This window comes from Fringilla coelebs (assembly GCF_963513975.1).
Source record: "Fringilla coelebs genome assembly, chromosome: 17".
NCBI lineage: Eukaryota > Metazoa > Chordata > Aves > Passeriformes > Fringillidae > Fringilla > Fringilla coelebs.
The window spans coordinates 14,650,615-14,677,558 of record NC_140043.1 but is presented as its reverse complement, the minus strand read 5'-3'; the positions used below and the strand labels follow the sequence as shown (position 1 = coordinate 14,677,558).

Genomic DNA, 26,944 nt, shown 5'->3' with positions numbered 1-26,944 from the left:
AACCTAAAACTCCCATGGTGCAATTTGAGGCATCTCCTTTTGCCCTACCTGAGCACTACTCCATGTTCAGCCAGCTGCCAGCCAACACCTCCAGGCTCTTCTCCCAGTTTTCCCTTGAAGTATGGAGGCTTCATTCTGCTCAGCTGAGGGCATTTGGCACCTCAGCCTCTTCCTCATCCTTTGTCATGGTGTGTCCCCCCACATCCAGTGAAGAACGGAGATTCTCCTGAGCTCTCCTTCTATTCATATATCTATATACAATGCCTGCTCTCATGTGAATTTCTTGTAAATGAATGGAAATGGTTTCTGTTTCAGGGTTTAATGGTGTAAGGCATCCATTGCTGGTGCCTTCCTCCCAAAGGATCTCAGCAGTTTGCACAGCTCAGTCCCTGCAGACACAGATGTGACCTCCTGCAGACATGCACAATTTCCCAAGCACCTACAGCACTGGCATGTGCCATCCCAGCTCTGCTCCTGCCTCAATTATCAGTCAAAAGGATAAACAACTGGCAAGAAAAAATCCTGACCCACAAGCACTAAAGCTCTGAATCTTTGTGAGAACCATGCTCTCCGCTCAGGCTGCAAGGTTTTGAGGTCAGCAGGCACCACTGCCACTCTGCTGAGCTCTGCAAACCACTCTGACCCAAAACTGCCAGGGCAGGGTGACCCAGATTCTGAAATAATTAATAACATCTTCCCTGCTTATAATGTGTGACTGCTCTTGTCTGTTCACATCCCGGGCACAGGCTGGCTGTGCTCTGCTACAGGCAGACACACTCCACATGGCTCACACTTTTCCAAGCCTGACTCATGCTGTACATACACACTTTACTTTTGTTTTTCAATCACAAGGGAATTGATTTCACTGACATCCCTTGGCAGCATATGGTCTAGCAGACAGAGCAGGGATCTGCACAAATTGCAGCGGCTTTGTTGCTTTCCTCCACGTGCTAATGATACCAAACACAGCCTGGGAACATAATTACTGTTCCCATGGGCACGCAGAGACACCCAGACAAGGCTCCAAACCAGCCACAACAACCCCAGCCCAACAGAACGTGCACATGTGGCACGTGAGAGGGAGTAAGTGGCTGTGACACGGCCTGAAACATCAGCACAACATCTGGAAGCACTCTTCCCCAGCCCGCCCCTGTATCAGACAGATGGCTGCAGAGCTGTAAGCCCACAGGCCTCTCCAAAGGTTCAAGGCCAAGAGGATAAAGTGCTCCATCACAGCAGTTTTCCACTCTGTCAGTGGTTCTAAATCTCTCTGCTCTCCCACACTCGGTTTCGGTGCCTGGCGGACAGAAATCCGCAGTGCTGGGTGGCTCCAGTTCCCCTAGGCAGGGGCACAAGTGCCAACCCGAGGGCAGCTTGCTGCAGGGCAGCCCAAGAGGAGTCAGACTGAGATCAGCCTCAGCTACAGGATGCTCTGGTGCTTTGGCTTTGGCACAGAAGCCAGCCTAAGAAACCCCCGAGCCCTCCTTGCTCCTGCCCTGCTGCTCATCCCCACGGCTGGCAGCAAGCCAGCAGCCAGAGGTCGGCTGAGCTGAAGTTTGATATTTAACAAAACAAACCCCACAAACAGCCCTTGCTCTGCCTGGGAACAGCTCTCCTGGTGAATAACATACCCATGAAGCAGGAGCCCTTCCACTGGGGCTGCTCTCAGGTGAGCGTGGCACCTCCCAGATCACACCAGCCTTAGGCTGGGACCAAACCAGGCAATACTGAGAGATGGAACTGGTTCCAGGACTAACCAAAAATATCCTTTTTGTGTCTGCCCCAAGCACACACAGCAAATCTCCAGAAGCAGAAGCAACAAAGGAAAACAAGCAACCAAGCAGTTGTCTAAGCCCTGTTTTCACTAATCAACACTGTTGTTATCCTCATCAATAGCTACTTGAGTCTCAGCAGAAACTGCATTATGAGGCACACAAACATTGCTGATTTCAAGCTGTTTGCACTTACTTGCCATAGTTGCAAAGCCTTTTTGAATAATTTTAAACTAAACTCTGGCTCCTGGCTTGAGCACCACAAAGTATTTCTTAAAAAAGTAAAGAAGCATGACCCACTTAAATTCTCAAAAGGTAATGGTAAACAATTACTGATGTGATGTATCTAAAATATCTCTTGTGTTCTATTATTTATATAATGTGAAAGGTGTATTAGCTGCTGCTGCATTCAGACTCAAACTGCTTCTTTCAAAGTGCTTACAGTGTAATTATATCCACACACTAATGACAGAGAAATGTGCAAGAAAGGGAAAATTGGAAACAAAAATCAGTATTTTTACTGAGTCTGGGCCCTTGTCTCTAGGGGTGGGAAGGGGAAAGAGTGCCATGGTTCTCCATGGTGCAGCAGGGAGATTTCTGAGCAAACACACTGGAAAGCTCCTTCTACTACACCAATTAACCAACATATTTGTGAGCTGGCTGAGTTGGCTGCAGGGAGGACGAGGCAGTGCTGGAGCTCCAGAGCTGCTCCTCACACCCACCCTGACCTGCACAGAGCTGCACAGCCCCTCTGTGACCCACCCTGCTGAACCCGCCTGGAAGAGCTGGTGGCAGCACAGAAAATTCCCAGTAGAGACTCACAGTCCTCCAGCAAATTAAATTGGGATATCTACTGGAGCATCTGTGCTCTGTGCAGAGGGCTCTGAGTGACACCCAGAGACTCAGAAATGCCCAGCACACCGTGTGCTTCCCCTGGGCTTTCCCCACCCAGCTCCTCCCTGTACACAAACACTTCACTCAAACCAAGGCTCATCATGCTTCCAGAAGACAGCAACTATTTACATGCACAAGTGAGAGAGGCATTAATTAAAACATTGAGTTTTATTTGCATAATTAGTGCCAAAAATATTTTTATGGGTTAATTAGACTTCATGCAAATTGGATTGAGGAGATTTAATTTGGGGTTTGATAACCTGACTATTATAGTTCTGCAGTTGCAAATCTGCTCAGAGCTACGTGCTGCTCTACAGCTCTGTCCTCCCTTTCAAAGTGGGGTAATTTTTACTCCTGGCAGCCTCAAATGATGCATTTTTCCTTTCCCTTTGCCAGTCCTGAGGCAGGCTGACCCTGGTTGGATGCCAGGTGCCCCCTAAAGCAGCTCCACCTCTCCCCTCCTCAGCTGGACAGGGAGGAAAAAACAGAATGAAAGCTCAGGGTTGAGACAAAGACAGGGAGAGTTCAGCCACCAGGAGGAAATACACTGACTCAGACAATCAGCTCATCAGCAGCTGCTCATGGCAAGAGGAGTTTCTGCACTTTACACATGTCCAGTATCTGGGCACAGAACAGAGAAGTTAACTCAGCTCAGGCTCTGTGGTACAAAGCAAAGCCCAGCGCCCAGCAAGGACTGCATGCTGCTCCTCCATGAGCCCGGCTTTGCGGCCAACAACGATCACAGAGCTGGGGCTGTGGTCCAGGCATTGCCTGGATCTGTACAGTGGGGAATTCTCTGCATGGACCAATGCACAGCAGCCTTGTGAGAATTCACTACGATTGCTGGGAGGCAAATTCCCACTGAAAATCCACAACTCTATGGTGTGCCATGGCAGACAGCCCTGCTGATGGAGGCAGCCTTGCTGATGGAGAGAGCCCTGCTGATGGAGACAGCCCTGCTGATGGGGACAGCCCTGCTGATGGAGACAGCCCTGCTGATGGAGGCAGCCCTGCTGATGGAGACAGCCCTGCTGATGGAGACAGCCCTGCTGATGGAGGCAGCCCTGCTGATGGAGACAGCCCTGCTGATGGAGACAGCCCTGCTGATGGAGGCAGCCCTGCTGATGGAGGCAGCCCTGCTGATGGAGACAGCCCTGCTTCTGTGCCGTGGCACAGCCAGAGCCAGCCCCTGCAAACACAGCAAACAGGGAGGCAGGCACGGCAGCCCAGCTCATCCCCACGGGGCTCTGCCTCAGGCACTCACCCAGCAGGCCCAGGGAAGCTCCAGGTCTGCAGGAATGCTGTTTGCCAGCAAGGATGGTTCTGTGTGACCCATGGGAGGTCTGGATTACCCTGCACTGTGGCTCACTGGGAGAGCTCGCTGCTTGCTCCATGAACCAGCCCCAGAGGCTGTGCTACGTTCAGAGAAACAAGGTCAAAACCACCGAGCCAGAAAACATAAAGGTTCAGTAAAACCCTTTGAATTCAGAATATTCATATTGCTGCCAACATGACAGCACCCCCCAGCCCCAGTGCAGGTCCATTCTATTAATTTTTTCCTTTGAACTGATGAGTTTTATTACCCGTTGTAGGTCAGCAGATGGTACCACAGCTACCCTGAGTGTCTCCACATTTCCAGGCTGCAGCTTTAATAGCTGTGAGCGGTGCTGATAGGAGCCTCAAGCCTTGCAAGCCCTGAATGGCATGGTGGACATAAATGAGTTTAATGTGCCGAGAAGAGGAGGTTTCGTACCTGTTCCTTGAACTTGGGGCTATCCTCTGACACAGGACTGTGGTGGTGGAGTGCTTCCCACCATTGCCCACCTCCTGCTTCACGTCCCACTGCCGCGGGTCGCTGGTCCTGGCACCCAGAATGTTCACACCTTTCTTCACCTTTGCCCTGTGGGAAACAATGGGGAGAGGTTTACAAGCCTCATTCAGGGCTCTCTGAACGCAGCTCAGGCACGGGGATCCCAGCAGATCAATCTGAAGGTGTCAGATGTGCTTCTAATCCAGCAGGAAGCAGCAGAGCGATATTGTGAGTGCAGACCCGTGGCAACGCCACATTTTTTGGACAGGGCTTTATGTGTTCTCCTGCAGTTAGGAGTCAAACTGAACTCTAGGAAAACCTGCACTCAAGGTTCTTTTCTCTATTCAGGCAATACTTTTTCCCCAAATAAAAGCTTGTCCCAACACAGAGGACTCTGGCATGTTTGTCTGTATCAAGGTAAAATTGTGCCTCATCCCTGCACAGAGGAACACTCCCCTGGAGGCTTTTTAATAACCCATTTTTATTCCAGATGATATTCTTCTAGGTGTCACTGGACAGGTTGTTGCTCCTCTGCCTGACACTTTCCTCTTTCCTGCACATTCCCAAGGAAATTTCTGTTTGAACTCTCCAGCCTGGAGAGAATGCAGCTGTTGGTTAAGACATAACTTTGTAACCCTGAGATGTTCTTCCAGGATGCAGATTTCTGCCACTCTCAGTTGTTATGCCCTGTGGAAAAGCTAACTGTATTTATCTAGTGACGCTAATAACATCAGCAACAACTGCAGGGAAGGTTAATTACAGAACACTTGCTAATTAAAGAGCATTTGTACAAAGAATTCTCAGCAAAGGTGTTGTTTGGGTGCAGAATGCTGAACTGCTGATGCTCAGCTCTGCCACAAAGCACCAGGAATGGGGAAGATGAAGAGTTATGCAGCCCTTGCCTCCTGAAGAAAGTGAGGGACAAAAGGATGATGAGGATGGGGAGAGGAGGAGGCCACTGAGGAGCTCCCAGCCCTGGGAGCAGCGTGGCCTCATCCTCAGAGGAAGAAGGGAAAGGGCTGCCTGACTCCAGCTAACATCACAGCACAGAGGCTAAACTTAAAATCACAGTTTTCTAAAATATTTACGCAACACAAAATGTTAGTTACTGGGCAGAAATCATCTAGCAAGATGCTGGTGTCTTCTTGACATTTATGAGGACTTGGCACCTAAGTTTCTTTAAAAAACTGGTCTTTTTGCATCTTCAGCCAATAAAACACTCAAAAGTGTCCTTAGGAATGACTGAGAGTACCTGTCTTCTTGCAGTTTTTCAACAAAACACAATTAGTTTAAGCTATTGAAAAAGAAAAGTTGATTTTTTTTCTTCCCAGTATAAAAGCATAAAAGATTAATTCTCTCATTTGTAACATGAAACACCATGGAGCTCTAGAGAATGCTGTCTTGCTCTTGTAAAAGTAGCCTGATGAATCTCTCGTGCCTTCAGCTGAATTACTCAGAAGCAAAAACAGAAAGGCAAAGGAAGAATCAAATTCATTCCTGAAGGTTCATTAAAGCTTTGAGTCCCATTAGGTTTTCCAGTGTATTACAGTTCAAATAAATGAACAATAAAGAAATGTTTCAGTATTTATAAAACACTCCTGCCAATCCTGAAGCTGTGCAAACCCATCAGTATTTCTATGGCAATCTGTATTTTAGGAGATCTTTGGATGTATTTTAGGACACTGCAATTTAGCAACTGGAGAGAAGTAAAACCTCATTGTTTATACTTTGTTCAGCTGCTCCTTGAGGCAGGCTCTGAAATACACAACACCACTCGAAATGAGGTTCCCGTGCCTGGATTTCCAACAGAATTACAACTCTGGCAGCAGCTGCAAATTGCTCTTTCCACCACGGAGCTTGACACAGTCAATACCTGGGCTGCTGTTAATTAGGATGGACACTGGGGATGGATGGCCAAGGTTAGTGGGCAGATACACTGCCAGAGGACCAGACCAGGGCTGCAATGCCATTCTGTTAATTAACTACAGGATGGGGCATTAAGTTGAGTGGTTTGCCCATATGCCATTATATAAAGCCCATTAAAAAAAAATTCCATCCCAGGGTAAAGTAGGTTATGTTTAGTGAGAAAAATCAATGTTGTGATTGCACTTAGGACTGGAATGAGGGTATGAACACCCAGAAGATTGAACTTCCGAAATAAATATGCAGAAGCACAATTTGCAACTCTCCCTCTAAAAAGGGCATTGAGTTTTACATAACAAGGTCAATGGATGAATCAGAATTAAGTCAGACACAACTGAGCCCCACACATTTCCAAATGCAATCTATACATATGCTACAAATGTTTTCACTCCAAGTTTTATTTACTTGGTGTTTGAGTGCTAGCAAGGAAAAGTCTATTTAATTACTTGCCAAAGATTTGTTGACCTTGTTGGATGCTTGTGATTAAATATTCATTTAAATATTCATTTTTTTAAATCAATAGTGCCAACTTTGTACATAAAAATCTATAAGTTATACTACCTCAATAAACCCCAGGACCGAGGACCTGGAGGCCAAATGCCTTGACAGTCTCCTGCATTTCCCCACCTAACCTCCCAATTTTATAAATGTGCTGTGTTTACTGAAGGTGACAATAAATGGAGAGGACAAACAGCTGAGGTACTCCAGGTTTCCTTGGTGTGGGGCTCCCCACTGCACTTGGGAAGTTCTTTGCTACAACAAGTAGATGGTTGTCCTCACACAGAGGCTTTTCTGCACAGCTCCACAGCCTGCAAGCATCCCTAACTTGTCAGCTTGGACTTCCACCCAAAGTGGAGCCAAAACCTTCCCCTCCAACGTTATTCTAAACAACCCCCTGGGAGTGTCACTAGATCCAAAACTAAAAATGCACAGAACTAAAAATGCACAGAACTAAAAATGCACAATATTAAAAATGCACAAAAGCTAAGGGCAGCAGCTCGTTCATTGGAGGGTGATGGTCTCTGAGCTGGAAGTTAAGCCCAGCTTTTGATCTCGTGACAAAAGCAAAGTTTGAATGGAAGCTGGAGCCCAGCCCAGCAGAGCAGAGCTCAGCTCCAGCCCCACTCCCTCCCTCTGAGTGGGGCTCCAAGCTCTCTGCACACATGGCACCCAGAACCAGGGGAGATTTTCTTGCTTGAACTTCTGAGGTTATTAACTCATAGCACAGGAAATGTCTGCCTCAGCTTTGTCTCAAAATAACTGTCTCTCTTTAAATCTCTCAAATGGAGAATTAAAAGATTCTGCTGGCAAGCAGAGCAAGCAGCATCTCAAAGATATTACAGAGAGTCTCCAGCAGCTTACCTAGGAATCATTACTTAATTTGTGTCGAGACCAAGTAAAAGCATTTATTTACTCACACAATCACACAGCAAATGTGCAATTTCCAAGCAAATATTTCACCTTCAACTTGGAGCTTTCAGCTATATACAGAGATTTCCACTTAGCACCTCACCTTCCTAACATGTCAAACCTAGAAATGATGCTTCTAATTAATGCATTCTGATCAATTGCAGATGAAAATCTAATTCTTGCATTTCACTATCCTCAAATTACAAGAAATGTCAGCAGTATTTAGATATAATACTGTACAGCTATTAAAGACAGCAACCAAAAGGCAATTGAATCAGCAACTGCCAGAGCTGGAGATGTGACTTATGATTTTAGGAGCTCAAATTATAGCTTCCTATTTAAATTGAACTGTTAATCTTGCAGAAGTGCCACGGAAGGGCTGTGCTACCTGCAGCAGTGCTCTGGAGAGGGCACAGACTGCTGAGTGCTCCCACCAGCCCTTCCCACGCAGGATTCTGCTGACTGTGCTAACTCTGGAGAGCATCTCCCCTCTCACTGCAGAGGAACCGTGCTCAGAGCACAGCTCCAGGGGAGCTGCTCTGCCTGGCTGTGCTGGGCTGGGCACAAGGAGCTGCAGGGGAAGGCTCTGGGCTCTGGGGAGCTGGGCATGACCCTGGCTGCCCTGAGCTGGCAGCATCCAGAGCAGGGCTGGGCTGTGGCTCTGTGCAGGACCAGGGAAGCAGCAGTGCCAGTGCCTAAAAATCAGCAGTGCCAGTGCATGGGAATGCAGCAGTGCCTGGGAATCAGCAGTGCCAGTGCCTGGGAAATCCAGCAGTATCTGGGAATCAGCTGTGCCAGTGCCAGGGAATGCAGCAGTGCCTGGAAATGCAGCAGTGCCAGTGCCTGGGAGGGCAGCAGTGCCAGTGCCTGGGAATCAGCAGTGCCAGTGCCTGGGAATGCAGCAGTGCCAGGAAATGCAGCAGTGCCTGGAAATGCAGCAGTGCCAGTGCCTGGGAGGGCAGCAGTGCCAGTGCCTGGGAAATCCAGCAGTGCCAGTGCCAGGGAATGCAGCAGTGCCTGGAAATGCAGCAGTGCCAGTGCCTGGGAATCAGCAGTGCCAGTGCCTGGGAATCAGCAGTGCCAGTGCCTGGGAATCAGCAGTGCCAGTGCCTGGGAATCAGCTGTGGGGCTGGAGGGGAACAGGGCCATGCCCTGGGCAGCAGCAGGCACCAGGTACCTCTCACCTGGGCTCGCTCTGCACTCCAGCCAAAGCTTACAGAGCAGGGCTGCTCTAGAGAATAAACAGCTAAATCAACACTCAGCTCCTGTAACCAGCGAGCTTCAGTGTCTGGAGAGCTGTCCGGTCTCCAAGCCTCGTGTTTCCTGCCAGGCTGTTTGCTTTCTGTGGGGATTGCCATCCCTGTAAGTGCCACGCTGCTCCCTCGTGTCCCTGACGTGGAGCAGCCTGGCTGCAGGGCAGGGCACTGCTCTGGTCTGTCCAGCTCCCAGCTGTGTCCAAGCAAGGATCCCCACGCAAATCCAGGGGCAGCAGCAGCAGCTCGCAGGGCTCCTGCCCGGGCTGTCCCCGAGGCAGCAGCAGCAGCTCGCAGGGCTCCTGTCCGGGCTGTCCCGAGGATGCTCCTGCCGCACAGCAAATCCCGGCGCTGTCAGCCCGGAGCTTCAGCTGAACAAATGCTGACCCCTTTTGGTCAGCCTCCTCCCAGCCTCACCGCTTCTCCACGCTCTTTGCTAACTCTCCCTCAGAAGCCCTCGACTTTTGTGGCTGTAAAGGTCAGGCTGTAAGGAATTCCTGCAGGGACTCCTGGAGCCCAGGGCAGCTCTCCTGGTGGCTCGTTGCCGGGCTGCACGTTTCAATTAAGACTCAAAATTTCATGAGTTCTGCCAGAAAAATTTCAGCTTCTTCCTGCCATGGTTCATTCCTCTCCTCCTTTGTTCCCAGAGCAAACCAGGAGATTAAAGCCAGCTGCAGGAACCCATAAAAGCCAGGCAAGAGACTGACCACAGCAATTAAGCAAGATTTGTTTTATTAAGTAAATATTTTCCCTTTCATCTTTCTGTATGACATGAGTTGCTAGGTCTCACTGCAGCTCTGAAGGAACAGGACGAACATCTGCCTGCAAAACATTCCTCATGAAGAGCTGAGAAGCCAGAAGTGGAGCAGAAGATGACCTGGTGAGCTGGGTCAGCCTCTCAAACGTGATCCTTTAATTTGCAGAACACATGGGCAGGGTAAGTGTGATTGAGTGGATTGGCTCAGCTCGGGGAATTTGGGGATCAGGTATCAGCTCCAGCTTCCTGCTGGGCATCCCTGTCTGATCATCCCTCTCCAGAAAGCAGATGGCCACCAGAGCTCCCTCTGGCCACCTCTTTCCTACTGAAATTTTCATTTACAAGCCACAAGCCCACGCCAGCAGGAAAAGAGAGACCTCTCTCAACTGCAGGATTTAGGTAGTAAATGGCTTAGGTAATAAATTACTGCTAATAGCAGCATTTCAGCTCTGGTCCCCAGCTCTGCAGCTACTGCAAAGGGCTGTCCATGCAGGAATCATCAGTAAAAGCAGAGAGCTTGCTGCTCAGAGCATCCTCTCTGCTTCAGGCATTTCTCTCTCATAGTGTATCCAGAAAAGGCCTTCAGGAAACCACTTTTGTAGAAAAAGAGAAAACAGCCTTTAAAATGTCAAAACAGCTAAACTAGGCACACAGCTCTTGCTCTTCACTCCTTACAATTTTCCTTTCACTTCCAGTAGACCACAAGCTTGGTCTACTTGAAATGACTTTGGAAAAGAGAACACGTCAAAACAAAACAAATGGAAATATTTCACTTTGAAAGTGCATTAATAAAATCCTTTGAGAATCTCCAAACCAGAATGCTTAAGATTCTTGAATGTAGGAAGCAGCTGAGGCACATTTCAGTATTTCTGAAACCTCCTCAGTCTGGCAAATTGGACTAAATTCGGCCCAAAACTGCATATTCTGGTGACTTTCATGTCCATCAAAATGATACAAATTCTCCCATTGCCAGTGAGGAGTCCTGGGATTTAAAATAGCTCAAGGGCTGATCTTCTGCAGTGTTTCTTACATAACTGAAATTCCCTGAGACCCTTGGAAAATCAGCTCTCTTCTATTTCAATAGGAATAGGTGCTTCATATCCCTTAGGAAGCTTTGAAGAGCTCAGCTGCAAGGCACGAGGTGGATGCTGTCAGCTGTATTTCAGACTTTTTTTTTTTCTCCAAAAAAGAAATCCAATGTATTTTGGGATGTTCCAGGGACAGATTTTTTTGGGTTTTGGGCTGATACCTGTGGTTAAGTCTTTGGTAACATTGCCAGCCCTCTGGAGGAGTCAGGTACCCCATTATTGAGTTTTAAATAAAGTAAAGAGAGGTGATTTCTGTGAAGTTTGGCTAAACCCACTGAAGGCACAACAATCAGTCACTGAACCTCCTAACAGATCTATGGCAAAGCTGCTTTCTCCAGCCCTGAATTTTAATAGCACTAGTTAGGGGGCTAGGAAAGGCGTGTGAGGGGGTGGGGAAACCCTAAAAAATCTACAAATAAAGCAGGATGGAAGTACACAACACAGAGAATCTGCATTTGCCATCCAAGCTGCGAGGAAAGCCAATGTGAATTTACAACCTGCTAACATCCTGCCTGCAGCAAAGACAAACACGGCCAGCTCCTGAGCTCCCAGCAGCTGTCACTGAGCCCTGAACTCAACTCCTGCCTGCACACAGAGCCCCGGAGCAGCCCGGGCACAGGAGGCTCCCAGAGCCCTGCAGGGCAGCTCCCACACCTGCAGCAGGCTCTCACCTGCACGAGTGAGCTCTCCTTCCCTCTCCTGCTGCTCTGGGGCAAACCCAGGCACTGAGCCCAAATGGTCAGAGCAGCAGCAAGGCAGGAGACAAGGTGGGCCAAAAGCAAAATGCTAAAGCACCAAATAGCCCCAGCTCAACACACACCTCCCCTTCTTCTGTGCCCAGTCCTGTGCCTGGAGCAGCTGGTGCCAAATCCCACAATTTCACAGGAAGTACAGCAGGGCGGGATATTTATGGATTTTTGGATATTTATGGATTTTTGGATATTTATGGATTTTTGGATATTTATGGATTTTTAAGCCTCAGCTCCCAGCGCCATTGGCAATGAATCCTCACAGTTAATAAGAAATGAGGAAGAGGGAAAACTGAAAGCAGAAGAGAAGTGTTTTCAAGAACATGAACCCCTTCCTCTTCTTCCCTTTTGCAACACCTGAACCTGGCATCTCAGGATAGAAAAGCCCGTTCCTGGCGGGGAGGCTGGGGATCCCCTCCTGACAAACACCATCCCAGGGTGGCACAGGAAGGGCTCCCTCCCAGAATTTACAATGCACATGCTAACCAGCTGATGCAATTACCACATCTCATTTGGGACAGGGACAAGGCCAGCATGTTTAGCCCTCTTTTCGCTGCCCTTTACCTTTAATTCATGGAATCGGCAAAAAATCCGGGTTCACAAGAAATGCAGGGGGATTGCAGAGAAGAGCAAAGGCTTGCAGTGCCTGAGGGGGGTTTGCAGAGTGCTTTAAAGGCTCTGTTCCCCTCGTCCCAAGCACTGGGGATGCCTGACCTCAGCTGACATGGGCACAGTCTGAGTCTGCAGTTCTCCCTTTCCTTAAAGGGTGAATGGGCAGCAAAGCTCTTTTCTGATTTGAAACTCAAACAAACGGTGAGAGACAGATCCATCTCAGGCACTCTGCAAGGAATGACAGAAGCTGAGGCATAATCACACGCAGGTAAAAGCCCTGGACAGCCTTTGCTGGGGGATCAGTATCTGGGTGAACACTCATTTATGAATTCATCACATGGGGAGACACTGGAGACCTGCAGCCTGCTTTGCTGTCACAAAGGCAGCTGCAATAATCTTCCTCACACCAACACAAGCCTGCTGAGAGAGGCAGAAGAGACAGAGCTAGGTGTTGTGTAAATAAAAATCCCACCAGGGTGAATCCAGAGCACAGATTCAGCTGCAATGCTAAACACAAGCTCGTGGATCTATTTTATAGGACCAGGGACACTTTTTAGATAAGTAAATGCTTTGAGATTATATTTCCCTACTACATCCAGTTTCTATTATTACCAGAAAAATCTCTAAGCTGCATATTTGTGACATTCCCCCAGCTGGCAGAGCAACAGCAGTGCTGAGGAAAATACTTACTGTTGGCAGTGGTTATTAGGATTATTACTCAGACCCCAAGTGACTTTCTGAAGTAATCTTCCCGTGCAGTCCCTTTGTGGTTTTAATCCCATCCTCACTGCCCCTTCAGCAGCTCTGTGAATACAGCTTTGCCAGCAGCCTCGGGGCTACAAGGGCCGTGTTCCCTTCTTCCCTTGGGGAAATTGTTTTGCTGAGATCAGCTGCTGCAAAGGAGAAGGGGCAAACATCCTGAAAGCTGTGAGAAAGGAGGAGCCTTGCACTCCAGCAACAGCTCCACTGTGCTGGGCTGCTGTCCACTGCTGGGCACTGGCTCAGGGTGCAGCCGTGTCTCTGTCCCCTCTGTCCCCCAGCCAGGCTGATTTACACTGACCAGAGCCCCCGGGGGTGTGCTGGCTCTGCAGGAGCTGGGAGTGCCCCATCCATGCAGGGGCTGGGCAGAGTTAAATGAATAAAGCAGGGATTTATCAAAAACCTTCAAAGGAGCTCCTTGGGCAGCGCCAGAGCCCGGCCAGGGCTGCACCCGAGCTGGACCCAGGCTGGACAATGGTCAGGAGCTTTCACTCCTTTATCAGTTTGGGTCCATTTCCATGTTGGGCTCAGGGTCAATTCCAGCTCAGGGCTCTGCAGTCCCACCCTCCCAGGCTGCTCTCCTCCATTCCCTGTTGGCACTTTTGGGGCTGGAGCTGCAGCGCTGTCCCTGGGTCTGGGGCTGGGAAAGGATTGAGAGGGACTGAGGAGAGGGAAAGGATTGAGAGGGACTGAGGAGAGGGAAAGGATTGAGAGAGACTGAGGAGAGGGAAAGGATTGAGAGAGACTGAGGAGAGGGAAAGGATTGAGAGAGACTGAGGAGAGGGAAAGGATTGAGAGGGACTGAGGAGAGGGAAAGGATTGAGAGTGACTGAGGAGAGGGAAAGGATTGAGAGGGACTGAGGAGAGGAAAGGATTGAGAGTGAGTGAGGAGAGGAAAGGATTGAGAGTGACTGAGGAGAGGGAAAGGATTGTTCTGTGTTCTGTGCTGTGAGGAGAGCTGCTGGCTCTGTGTGGGAGTGCCAGGAGAGCATCAGGATGGCTCAGACAGCACACAGGGAACAGAATCAGCACTGATGGACGTGATTATACAGAGGAGATATCCTATATAGCCTATATAGCCTACAGAATAGATTATTTCACATACATATAGAATATATAATAACAATAAAACAACATAATTATATTATTACTATAATATTTAATTACTATAATATAATGATACATTGATAATAATGTAACAATATATTACTTTTATAATAATATATAATATTAGAAATATATAGGATTATATAGATAACATTTCTATAATTCTTATATATATAAATATAGTTATACATATAAATATTTATAAATATATATTAAAAAGTATATATATTAAATAAATAAATAAATAAATAAATAAATAAATAAATAAATAAATAAATATAAATAAATATATATATATATCTCCACATCCTCCTGCCATTCCTGCCATTCCCTCCGAGGTGCTCAGGGCTGGCCAGGCTGCTGCACACTCTGCTCTGGGCCAAAGACAAGCTCCATTTCTGTGCAGCTCTGCCAAGCACCTGCAGCACAGGTGAGAAACACCTGGTTTCCCTCTCCCCTGTGGCTGTGAGGGATGCTCAGCAGCGGTCCCATGGAGCAGGGAGCGGATGAGGCTGCTCAGCAGCCACGAGGGTGGTGGCACAGCACCTGCACGTTCAGTGTGCCAGCCCATTTAATGCCTTAGCAAAGCTCCCCCTGCCTCCTAAGCCATCCACTGCCTCATTTGATAGGTCTTAGATAAAATGGCCAAGAGTTATGGGGTATGCAACAACCAAGGATAGAGAGAAATGACAAGTACAAAGAGAGGAATATGAATAATATACAGAAGAGGCCATTATTCTATGTACCCAGGGAAAGTGTTTCTGCTCCTTACAAAAGGAAGGATTTATCTTCCCCTGATCAAAGGTGACAAAGCTGGAATGTTAATGCTAGAAAAACACAGGGAGGGCAGGAAGAAGGCTGCCAGCAATTTCACTTTGATTTCATCAGCTGATGGTGCAATTATACATTTATTTTTCCTGTGAGCAGCAGACACTTTCACACTCAGAGTACACCAGGAGGAGAGACAAATTACTGAGTCTCACAGATCTTCCTGCAGGATTCCACACACGTTTCCCTCAAGCAAGACCCTGATGCTCTCAATCTCGTGTCCTTTAGGGCTGACACAGCTCATGGCACTGACATTAAGGGGGCAGGACTGGCCATCAGGTACTAAGTCTTCTCCCAGTGACAGCAGTGCCTCACAGACATAATTCAGGGCCAGACTGAGTCTGCTTTGCTGGGCTTGAAAACCAGGTCAGGCCTTCAGCACCTCAAGCTCCCCAAGAATTCCAGCCCCTTGTCCCCGTGGATCTGCAGGGCTGTGTCCCTGGGATGCTGAGGAGCTCTCAGCAGGAGCGGCTGTGCCAGGGAATGTCACACAGGGGGACTGGGACAGGCACTGGGACATCACACAGTGACACTGGGACAGGCACTGGAGCATCACACAGGGGCACTGGAACAGGCACTGGGACATCCCACAGGGGCACTGGGACAGGCATTGGGACATCACACAGGGACACTGGAACAGGCACTGGAACATCACACAGGGGCACTGGAGCATCACACAGGGACACTGGAACATCACACAGGGTACTGGAACAGGCACTGGAGCATCACACAGTGACACTGGAACATCACACAGTGACACTGGAACATCACACAGGGGCACTGGAACATCACACAGGGGCAATGGAACAGGCACTGGAACATGCACCCCTGCCCTGCTGCACTGCTGGGTGCAATGTGTGGGCACATTTTCAGCTCCCACAGAGGTGACAAGGCAAGCCACAGCAGATCAGAGCTCAGACCATGTCATTATTGTCAGCAGGAACAGCAGCCTCCAGAGGAAAGCTGGGAGCTCTGCTGGGCTGTCACACCAATGCATTATTACAGAGTTTATACCCCAGAAGGGTTTGTAAAAGGGAGGAGAAAGGGAAAAATTCACATTATAAATTGCCAGAAGAGACCTGATCTTGTTTGGATCAAACTACTCAAGCTCCAGGTATTATCTATTTACACAGAGAGCTGAAAATTCACCCCAGTCCTAGAGACCTGTTGTTTCTGTCACTGACAGGGAGAGTCAGTGCTGATTTCCAACACAAAGCAGCAGTAAATTGAATAAATATCAAGAGCAGAGCTGCAGTGCATGGAGCAGAGCTGCCATGAGTTAATATGCAGAACGTGTGCCAGCCTTGCAATGAGCCCACATCACCATGGTGTCATCCTGAGCCACCCACAGCAGTGTCCCAGTGCACAGGATCATCCCTGACTTCATTTTATGTCATAGGCTACAAGGACATTTCACACCTTATTAGGAAATTTTAAGGCTGCCCTTTCAGCATATTGAAAATAACAAAACGTGTAACTGCTGTAATGCAAAAGTAGCAGTGGAACTTATTTGAAAAAAATCTCTCAAAGTGAACACTTGGAGTGTTTTCCTTGGAGTTCTTTGGAGTAAGAACTTCAGCTGGGTGTGACAATTTCAGACACCTGCCCCAGGTGTGTCTGAGCAGAGGTACCTGAGGTCCAGGGCTGGACTGAAGGACTGCCTCCCTCAGCCAGCCCAAACCCAGCTACTGAAGCATGCTTTTAGTTGTCATCTAATTTTGTCTTTCACTACCAACCCGCTCTCTCAATCCAATTTTACTAATTTTTAAGAACCTTTGCCCTCCTAATCCCATTAGATCAGTGATTCTAAAAAAAAGATTTTACTGCAAGCGATGCAGAAAACAAACACGGCCCCTACCACGTGCTTTTCCTCCTTCTTCCCTGCTCAAAGTGATAGCTTTGCACATTAGCCCCTAACAACTCTTTCATGCTTTGGAATGTATTTGAGAATGTGAAATTGGCTTATTTGGGCTTTCTAGCAGAGCCCTCCTTGCTGGAATCTCCCAGCCTCTGTTTGCAAGGGCGGTGTTCGGAGGAGCAATGACCCATTTTTTATTTTTCATTTTAATTTCCACCTCTGCTGCTCACACAGCTTGGGATGAATCCATCTCCCCAGAGCATGTCAGATCCTCTTGGGTTTGCCCAGAGCTGAGAGGAACGGGGGTTCAGAGGCAATAAATCCATCTCAGCACTGGGGAGAGGGGAGATTCCCTTTTAGTGGTAAGGCAGAGGGCTGAGAACTGGGGGGCTGTGAAATCCTTACTGCATCAGAGAGGGCTTCAAGGAACAAAATTGCATTTCTGCCTTTGTATTAAAAGTTCTGTGCGGGAAGAAAAGCAGAGATTGTGTTTGCACTCCCCTGGCTGAGCACAGAGTGTATTTCAATGAGGAGGATTTGCCCTCTATATACATGCAAAAAGAGGCTGCAGTAAATAACAGGAACGTTCTGAAATCCTGGAGTCACCTTGCAGAGGCAGAGCAGGGCTGATCTGTGCTGCTGTGCTGTGATTTCCATACTGCAAGAAAAGGCCTTGCACAGACACAGCCCAGGGGCTCACAGCTGAACAATAACAGCACCTTTTCAGCTGGAATCTCAGCAAATTCACTGCAGGAGCTATTGATGGAAAACCAACTCAGAACCTCACATTTCTCTGTTTTTTCCCAGGGTAGGGCTGCACTTTAAGTCGCTGGCTTTATTAATGGAATAAGTGCATTTGTCTCTTGCAGGCCTGAAAAATAAAGCACTGAGCAGTAACATATGGAATATGCCTTAGGCAAGAGACTTTCTTCTGGTATTGCTATTTTTCTAATAAAATTGAAATCATGGCATGAGTGCACATGTTCTTGTAAAGTGTTTCACAGGGGGTGGTCTAAAATAGATGCACCCAAAAACAACAGACTTTTTTTTTTTTTGATAATTGCTAATTTCAACAGTTCAAAACACAGTGATCTGGGATCCCTTATCTCATGGGATGGAAGGAAACAATAAAGAACTCCGTAAGTTCTCCTCTTTTGAGTTTATCCTTCAAATTCTTGGGGCTATTTCCTCTGTAAATATAAAAGAAGGGCTCAAAAGATCCTTCTTTAACGTGAAGCCATAGTCACAGTCCTCCTGCCATCCCTCAACTGTAGCAGAGGATGCTCCTATTAAAATAAAAAATGAGACTGCAATTCCCAAGGAAATGGTGAGTGTTTAGAGCAACACTGATGTTAAAAAGCAAGGCAGGCACTGACTTAAAATCCTACAAATTGCACCGAGCATGTAAATAACTGAGGGGTGTCAGGCTGGCTTTGGCTGCACCACTGCACAGGCAGAGGAGCAGAGCCCAGCCTAACAGCACACATCTTCTGGAGAGTGGAGCGACTGAAAGCTGGTACCTCTCCAGCCTTTGAACCTTTGCTCGGGTTCTCCTCTGCTTCAGGTGGTTTTCTGTCTGAACTTGGTTCCCCAGGCAGTCCCCTCCCTGCCTCGGAGCTGTCTCAGCCTTTCTTTCCCTGGGTTTGTTGGGAGCTTTAGGGCAGAGCAGCGATAAGCACTCCAACTACAAAAAGCACAGAGCAGCCTCAGGCACTGGGATTACCTTTACATTGGAACGTCTTTGATGCCAGGTCCTGGACAAGAAATGCAGTTGACTTATGCTCAGTAAAAAATTGATGTTTCCTGCCATGCTCATCCCAGCATCAAGCTAAGTCTAAAACTTAGAACAACCTGGAAAAAAAATAACTGCACTGAAAGGTCGAGACGTGCAAGAGTGTTTCTCCTCTTGAAAACACTCAGGCAGTGGCTCTGCCTGGTTAAAATATTGCCCAAACAAACAGCTTCATTTCCATCGAGTCTGTTTGATTCCAGACTCACATGTCAGCAGAGCCTCCTGGTTTGCAGTTTCACACTTACTGGGGGGCTGATGGAAAACCCAGGCACCGGGGAGAGAACTGGGAGTCTCTGAAATGCCCTGGAACAGGAATGGTCTGTAACAAACAGCCTGACACAACATCAAACCACTCAGAACTGCAGAGCACATCACTGTCTCTTACATCAGCTCTTCTGTTACCGTTTTTGCCTCCTTTTTTCCCATTGGCTGCAATAAAATACAGAAAAGTGATATCCTCCCCCTTTTTTACTGGTAGTATCAGATTCCTCAGGAAACATCTAGCAGGGAAGCTATCTGCTGGGTCCCACCAGGAGCTTGGGTTTCTGCCATTTGTGTGTGTGGGAAATGGGGCACCTTCTGCAGAACCACTGGAACCAGCAAACACGAGCTGCAAAGCGTGAAAAAGTTCTACCCTGTGAGTGTTTTGACAGCAGAAGCTGTTGTACATCAGCTCCAAATTACACAGGTACACATCACTGCCTGAAAGGACCCTGCAGATCCCCTGAAGGGGAAGCAGAAATAGAATTAAATAAATGGAGAGGGCAATGAGCGACAAAATTTAACAAGCCGGGCTACGATTAATGTCCTGCTCCCTTCCAGGACCTGGGGAATGAATCAGATTTTACACCTCCAGCTTCTAACAACGTCTGCAGAGACAAAGTAATGGAATGTCCATTACCCTGGCCTAGGATTGACATATCCTCATCAAATGCTTTGTGATTGCAGAAATAGCGTGGAACAAGGGAAAATCAGGAGCACACAGCACGCAGGAAACCTCCACAGACACCTCATTTTTTCTATTCAGCAGGAAGCAGCAATGCAAGCAGAGCTGGAGGCATTTGTGCATTTCAGCACTCCTGTCGTACCTGAAGGTGCTTGATAAATCCAATGCATATAAATAAAAAGGAGAGGGGATGGAGTACAGGCAGTTCCTGGTGCTGATGCTGCCTTTTCCTGGCTAAGGTTCTAATCCAAAGTAAGCAGATAAAGAATTCCAGGGCAGAGGCACTTCCCACACCCTCTGTGCAATCCCAGACACAAACAGAGAAAGCTGAGCTTCCTGACAGCTTTATCTGTCCAGAATATCCACTCTTGGTTTTGGTTGCAACTGATACTGACACAGTAAGTCACACTCTTATTTTGCAAGCTGTTCAATTTCCGAAGCTGTCAGTCCTTCATGACACCTGTGGCACCTTTTATAAGAATGTTTTTAGTGTGCCAGCATCGAGTATTCTGTGAATATGGTTGGATGTTGCAGCATTTCCAAAAAAGCTTTAGAAATCAGGCATTTCCCTGTCCATTCCAGGATGGGATAAACTCAATGAATGGCACAGATCTGCAGTAGAATAAAACTTTTTTGTTGTTGTTGTTGTGTTTTGTTTTGTTTTGTTCCTGAAGTGACTTAAACTCACCTACAGTAAAATTCACTGCCTTGCACACCCCCAGGCTGAAGCCTATTCACCATTTAAGTCCCCAAAATGGGATTAGGGGATTTAAGAAGCACAGAAGCTTTGCATTTTCCATCCACTTTCTTAATGATTTTTCTGCATTAATGGGAGTGAGCACTGCAGCCAAGCAGTCAAATTTCTCAACAAGGCTGGGTCAAGCCTTTGGAGAAGACAGTTCCCGCCTCCCCAGAGCTGAGCAGCAAAATATTGTATGCTTTAGTGCTGAGACAGGGTTTGAGCTCAGATGCACAGAAGTGAAAAATAAGCAATGATTTTTTCCTATCTTTTCTTTATTATAAAGGATTTTTTAGCAGGATGCTTTGAGTTGATGCTCAAAGCCAGTCTTGAATGGCTTGGTACACGCTATTCTTTTAACAGTCTGACTTAGAAGCAGTTCCTGACACTCCCAACAACCCAGGGAAAGGTTTTTAAGACAGCAAAATGAACAGCCGGCATTAATTAGCAGCTATTCCCCCCTTTCAATAAACAAACAGGTAAAAATGAAAACTGGAAGTCACCCCATCATCCCAAGCCATCTGAATCTCAGACACCCTGCACGACAAAAGTTTCCCAACTCTTTCTTGGCACCTTCTGCAGGCTGTAGGCAGCTTTTATCTGAGATCTGAACACCGTGTAGGAGCATTAGCTAATTAGATCTCTTGCAACTCCTATGGTATCAGAAGCACTTAGAAGAGAGATAAAGGCAGGATTAAACCACAGAGCCGGCTCTCCTGGGACAGGCAGCGAGCTCCAGCACAGGCTGCCTGCACAGCCACTGAGCTCCTCTCCTCCTGGCCATCAGCTCCAGCACTGCAGCTCCTACAGCTCCCACAGACAGGGCTTCATGTTCTGTGCTATGACCTGCCCAGGGGCTCCAGCCACAATCAAAACACCAGAGAAACCGGCAGGAGCAGAAATTTCTACCTGTCCATCAAGGAGACAAGTCCAGAAGATTGGGGCTGCAGCCTGCCCAGAGATAAACTGCTCTGTGTCAGCTGCCCAGGTGGGCAGGAGACGTGCAGGGAACCCCTGTGCCTCACCTGGGGCCAGCAAAAGCTCCTCAAAGCCTTGGACCTGCCACACACACACACACCAGTCACCCCTGAGGCACCTCCTGACCCAGCTGTTACTGCGTGTGCTTGCTGCAAATCCTGCACCCACGGAAGGATTGATGCTTTGGGGTGCAGGAGAGCTCCCAGGGCATGGGCACAGCCCCCAGGCTGCTGCTGGACGCTGAATATCCTGCACCCACGGAGGGATTGATGCTTTGGGGTGCAGGGAGAGCCCCCAGGGCATGGGCACAGCCCCCAGGCTGCTGCTGGGTGCTGCAAATCCTGCATCCACAGAAGGACTGATGCTTTGGGGTGCAGGAGAGCCCCCAGGGCATGGGCACAGCCCCCAGGCTGCTGCTGGCTGCTGCAAATCCTGCACCCACAGAAGGATTGATGCTTTGGGGTGCAGGAGAGCCCCCAGGGCATGGGCACAGCCCCCAGGCTGCTGCTGGGTGCATGGGGGGATTGTTGGGGTGTCTGTGCAGGGCCAGGGGCTGCACTGGGTGTTCCCTGGGGGTCCCTTCCAGCTCAGGACATTCCGGGAGTTTCTCTCACCATTCACAGAATGAAATCTCCTCCCCAGGGCTGCCGAGTGCTGGGGTGGGAGCAGCAGGGCAAAGCAGGCAGAGAGCAGCAGGCACATGGAAACCTATAGGAACAGCAGCTCTGCACTGCTGACTACCAGAGATGGATCCTACATCCAATCCCTGAGTGCAATCCCAGCTTAGTGCCGTTATCTCAGGTTTTTAGAACGTTCAGAACCCCTCTTTCATGAATTAAAATGTGAGTGCAAGCTGGTGCCATTAATTTGCAGCTCGCTGAAGATGAGCAGAGCAGAGCAGGGAAGGCAGAGCTCGGGATGGAGCCGCCCCAGCTCTCTGCTCTGACTGCACGGCAGGCTGGAGGAGAAAAAAGGAGAAATGCAAAAGGAGCACGAGGAGGTGCAGGCTGGGAAGCAGACATATGCCTGGCTCTCATCAGAGTTCCTGGGAGATGTAAGCAAGCATCTGTCAGGAGAAGCAGGCCCGATGAAAAAGCAGGGATATAAAATCCCAGATCGCCTCAGAGAGGCAATAAAAACAGTATGGGAAATTTATACCAATCCAGAGTAATTGTTCAAAGGTAACTGCTTCAAGGACTCTTAGGATGCTTGTAAAGGTTTCTCAACTGATAAAAAAGGAGCGGCGTTTTCAGGATGGGATAATTTAAAGCACAATTCAGCACAGCTGTGCAGGAAAGCAGGGCAGTGATGAGCGTGGGTTTGCTGACCTCCCAATGGAAACCTGAGGGAAACCATTCTTGCTAATGAGATGTTATGATATTTATTTTTGCACAAAGCATTTTCAATGTGAAAATCCATTCAATGCCTTTAAAACTCGATAGTTAAACACCAAAAAGGAAATTTGCAGTCCCACACTGCCAGCTTTGAGTGCAGGGAGGCACCAATGGCTCCACCAATGACATTTTCAGAGCTTTATGCAAGAAAGGTTCAGCATCTGCGCTGATCCAAGTGCTGCAATGAAAGCAGGGCTTGGCATCTGGACAGCTCAAGAATGCTCATCTTTGATCACACAGGTGAGGGAAGGCACTGAGAGCTGGAGCCAAGGACTGGGAACAAGGTGTGCTGCTAAAGCTTAAAAGAATATATTCAATTTTTAATCAGAAGTTACCATGATGATGCTTAAAAGAAGTTTGGAAATAACAATTTTTTGCAGAGTCCAGCCCATTCTGAATTCTGCTATATTCTTGGAAAATGTATTCTCATCTGAAAAGCAGTTTTATAGGTCTATTTTATAGGTTAGATATAAAATAATTCCTAGCTTCTGGAGATTTAAATTTAAAACATTATTTTTCCCTTGAAAGCATTAATTTTCCTCTGAATAATTTCTTAGTCTATTCAAGTGTTTCCGAATTTTGCTCTGTTATTAAAAATACATCATTTAGCCTAATTTTTACTTTAATCACAATAGAATCAGGCCAGGTGTCTACACCTTTATTTGATAAATGTCTTGTTCCCAAATGAGAATATATAAATATTAGCAGGAACCAACATACCAACTATTTATATTGAAAGAGAAGGAGTAAATATCATGGATTAAAACATCCCTCCCTGGGAAGGAGCACTAATGCTGAAGGCATAAAACATGCCAGGGGTCTTTTCCAGCATGTTTATTTACAATAATATAATTGTCACATTTATTTGTTTGTGCCTCCTTTGAATTTCCTGAAATCAACTGCTGGAAAATGTTAAAGCCAAAAAGGTCATTCCAATCACCCCAGCTCAGCATCAGTGACTCCAAGGCACGGAGCACACCTGTAAATTACAGAGCTTAACCCAAGCTCCAGCCACCAACAGTGCCAAAAACTCCAATTTTCCTCTTTGGCCAAGCCACAAACAATGGGGAATCAAGAGAATTCCTGTCTGCAGAGCAGCCAGGGCTTTGCAGGGAGACAAAAGCCTTTCATTTTCCTGCTGCAAAGGGAGATTTTTATGTGCTGGAAACGTTGGGTTTTAGACAGAACTCCTTAAAGTTAGGAACACAGAATGCCAGGGAGAAGACACTGAGCTCATTAAAGCTTTATGGGCACTTTAAATCCTATTGACAAGAAGTGATAGAGATTAAAAGGAAGGATGAAAATGTGGCAGCCAACAGCCACTGTAGCAGAGAGGGAAAGCAGGAAAGGGTCAGAATTATCTGCAAAAGTCCCTGGTCATTCCTGCTCTGCCTTAACTTGCTGATCCACTTGCTACATTAACTGGCAAAAGGAAAGATGATGCATTAAGATAGATAGTCCTTAAGTGATCCATATTTTATTCCAGTTAGCTTTATGCTCTCTAATTGATTTTGTACATCCATACTCACATGCCCCTTCAACCTTCTCCAGGTCCCTTTTTTAATTAATTCCTATTCTTTCCCCAGCAGCACAGAACAACCCAAGGTCAGGGACCCCCCTGCTGTCCCCTCCTCGCAGAGGGTCACCACTGAACTCAGAGCAGGCTGCTCAGGGCTGCTGGAGTTTGAAATCCTCCAGGGACATCAATTCTACATAAAACCCCAACAATTCTACATCAAAACCCATCCATTCTACAACCTGTCTGAGCTCCCTGTTCCATCCTCCCTCTTCTCCAGGCCAGGGGTCCCTTGTTGTCCTCACAGAGACCACTGCACAGGAAAAGAACTTTCCCATGTTTTTTTTTTCCTCACAGAGGCTCTTGCACAGGAGAGGAACTCCCAGAACTCTGCAGCAACAGCCACACTTTCTTACCTCTGCCAGGTGTTTGCTTTAACTCCTACAGCGAGCGTGAAGACACAGCAATGAGGTCAATCAGAAAAACCCAGTGACACCAAACTCAGGAACTCCTGGTGGGGACTCTCAGCCCCCTGACACATGCTGAACACTCTGTACTTGTATTTGAAACATGCTGGTTTCAAAAACCTGCAAACCTCCAGAGCAGCACTGTAGATAAATAAATTCCTTGCCTGCACACAAGACGTCTGATCACGGACTGTGTTTGAAAAGTGAGGGCTAAGGTTGAGATCAGCTTTTTGACTCTCTAGATGAATCATTGTGGCGTCCATTTCTGAACTGAAATCAACCAGTAGCACATCAGTGCTGTCTCCCAGACATGAACTGAAATATTTGAGCATCCCTGGGAAGGCAATTTTTTTCTTGACTCAACACTTGGCCATCTAACCTTGAAACGCTAGATGTTGTAAATATGATATAGAGCTGCTATAAAAGTGGGGGAAAGTGTCTGAAACTCAAAATGAGAAGGCAGTGGGAGGAGGATTTCCCCCCACCTGATTGCTATATCATTCTGATACTTAAAAATGAAATCCCAAAGCCTGATCTTGTACTACAAAGTAGTCATTTGTCCCTATTGGAAGCTGCCTGGGTTGATATATAATGCTATTCTCCCAGTCACAGCACATTTCACATCCCCTTTGCCCGGATGGCAGAGCTGAAATGGGAGCTGGCTGCCATCAGTGGCCATCCAAGGGACTGTGGGAGCCTTTGGAGAAACCAAAGTGTTTTACAAAGCACATGGGTGCATCCGAGGCAGGCAGAAATTCACAGTTTGGCATTCTTCATTCACACTTGGGTATTGTGGCACAATCAATAACCAATCCCCCCAGAGATGGCCCTGCTCACTGAGACACTGCTGCAGCTCCTGCACCGAGCCTTCCTCCCTCGCTGGGGGCTCAGTCTGAAAGGGAATCAGCTGCACGTAAAGCAGAACTGCAGAAATGACATAAATACTACACACTGCCCTGGGAGGAGAATTTGCTGTTTCAAATGTCAACAGAATTGCCAAGGTTTCCCCATAGTGAGGAAACCCAAAGATTCAGAACCACACAGCCTTAATGAGATTCAAATGTTCTTGAATTTTCTTAATACAATGTATTTATTCTCCTGCTCAGTCACCAAGGGCTGCCTCCTCTTCACTCCCTGCTCTGCCATCCCAAACTGCTGAATGCTGGAAGCAAAGGGAGGAAACCAACCCAGAAACCTGCCCTGAGTTTTTACAAAATGGTTTTATAGCCAGAGAGATCCAAAGCCCAGCTTTAAAGGAGCCCTTGGGGAGCAATGCAGACGATCTGGATTTGCACAACTGCACTTTCAGTTAACCTCATTAATACAGAATTATCTTGGTGGAAACACTAGAGGCTGATACAGAAATCTATGGAATTTCAGAAAAGAAAATCCATTCTGTTTCCAACTGAAGATTCTCTCCACAGAGAGCAGGGACAAATGTAGATGAAGCAGGACCAAAAAAAAAAAAAAAAAGAAAAAAAAAAGAAGAGGAAACTTTCAACTACCCTACCTCAAAGGCAGGAACACGACTCGCTTTTAATGTCAAAACTACTTCACTTTCTAAGCTTCTCCAACTTCTCCCTGTCTTCAGTTCTGCTCTCCTGCTCTTGCCCATCACCCAGCACACCTCTCTCACAAATCACACCCATTTCTCTACTCTCTGGCACAGCAGAATCACTGCAGGCTCTTTACTGCACAAAACCAGGATAATTCTCAGCTTCCAAATAAACTGCTGTTATATAAATAAATAATAAACTTTGCTACACAAGCCGAATTATCAAAATGTATTGCAGCAGGAGAGGTCATGTGATTGCTTTATTCCAAAATGCTCTCTGTATTCAACTCTCCTTAATTTTTTTCCCATCCTTTTCTTTTTATACTGATCCAGAAGCACACACATGTCAGGCATAAAATGAGTGGACTCTTCCCTGCAGCACAAGAACTGCTTGAGTGTTGCTACTGGTACAACAGAGCCTTGAACCAGACAGAGCCAAGAGCCAACACTCAGACACCTCCAAAAAAAGGGAAGATAATCAGAGCAACCTGTGGGTCACTCCCAGAGCAAGATAAGCCCTGTACTACAACACCAGCTCGCTTCAGTTTGCTTGTTGGGAAATCAAAGCTCGCTGGGAGTCACAGGCTGCTCAAAAAAGGAGCAGAGAAATCCCTTCTAAAACACTGTGCCCTATGACCAGGTGTCCTTACAAGCCACTGTCCATTCAGGGGTGAGGAACAGATAGAGAGCTTAGTGGGAAACGGCTTAGCAAACAGAATGGCCAGGGAGGCAGAGCA

The 26,944-nt window shown here is 47.4% G+C and overlaps 1 protein-coding gene across 2 annotated transcripts in view; it reads right to left on the bottom strand.

Annotated features, from left to right (window-relative positions):
* The window catches only part of TMEM132C (transmembrane protein 132C), a gene marked incomplete at both ends in the record, with an annotated part of 163,762 nt that overhangs the window by 60,390 nt on the left and 76,428 nt on the right, over nucleotides 1-26,944 (bottom strand). For both annotated transcript variants that reach the window (XM_084217236.1, XM_084217237.1), the window contains one exon: nucleotides 4,420-4,566. In XM_084217236.1, the coding sequence (XP_084073362.1) occupies nucleotides 4,420-4,566 (147 nt within the window). The remainder of the gene's footprint in view (nucleotides 1-4,419; nucleotides 4,567-26,944) is intronic.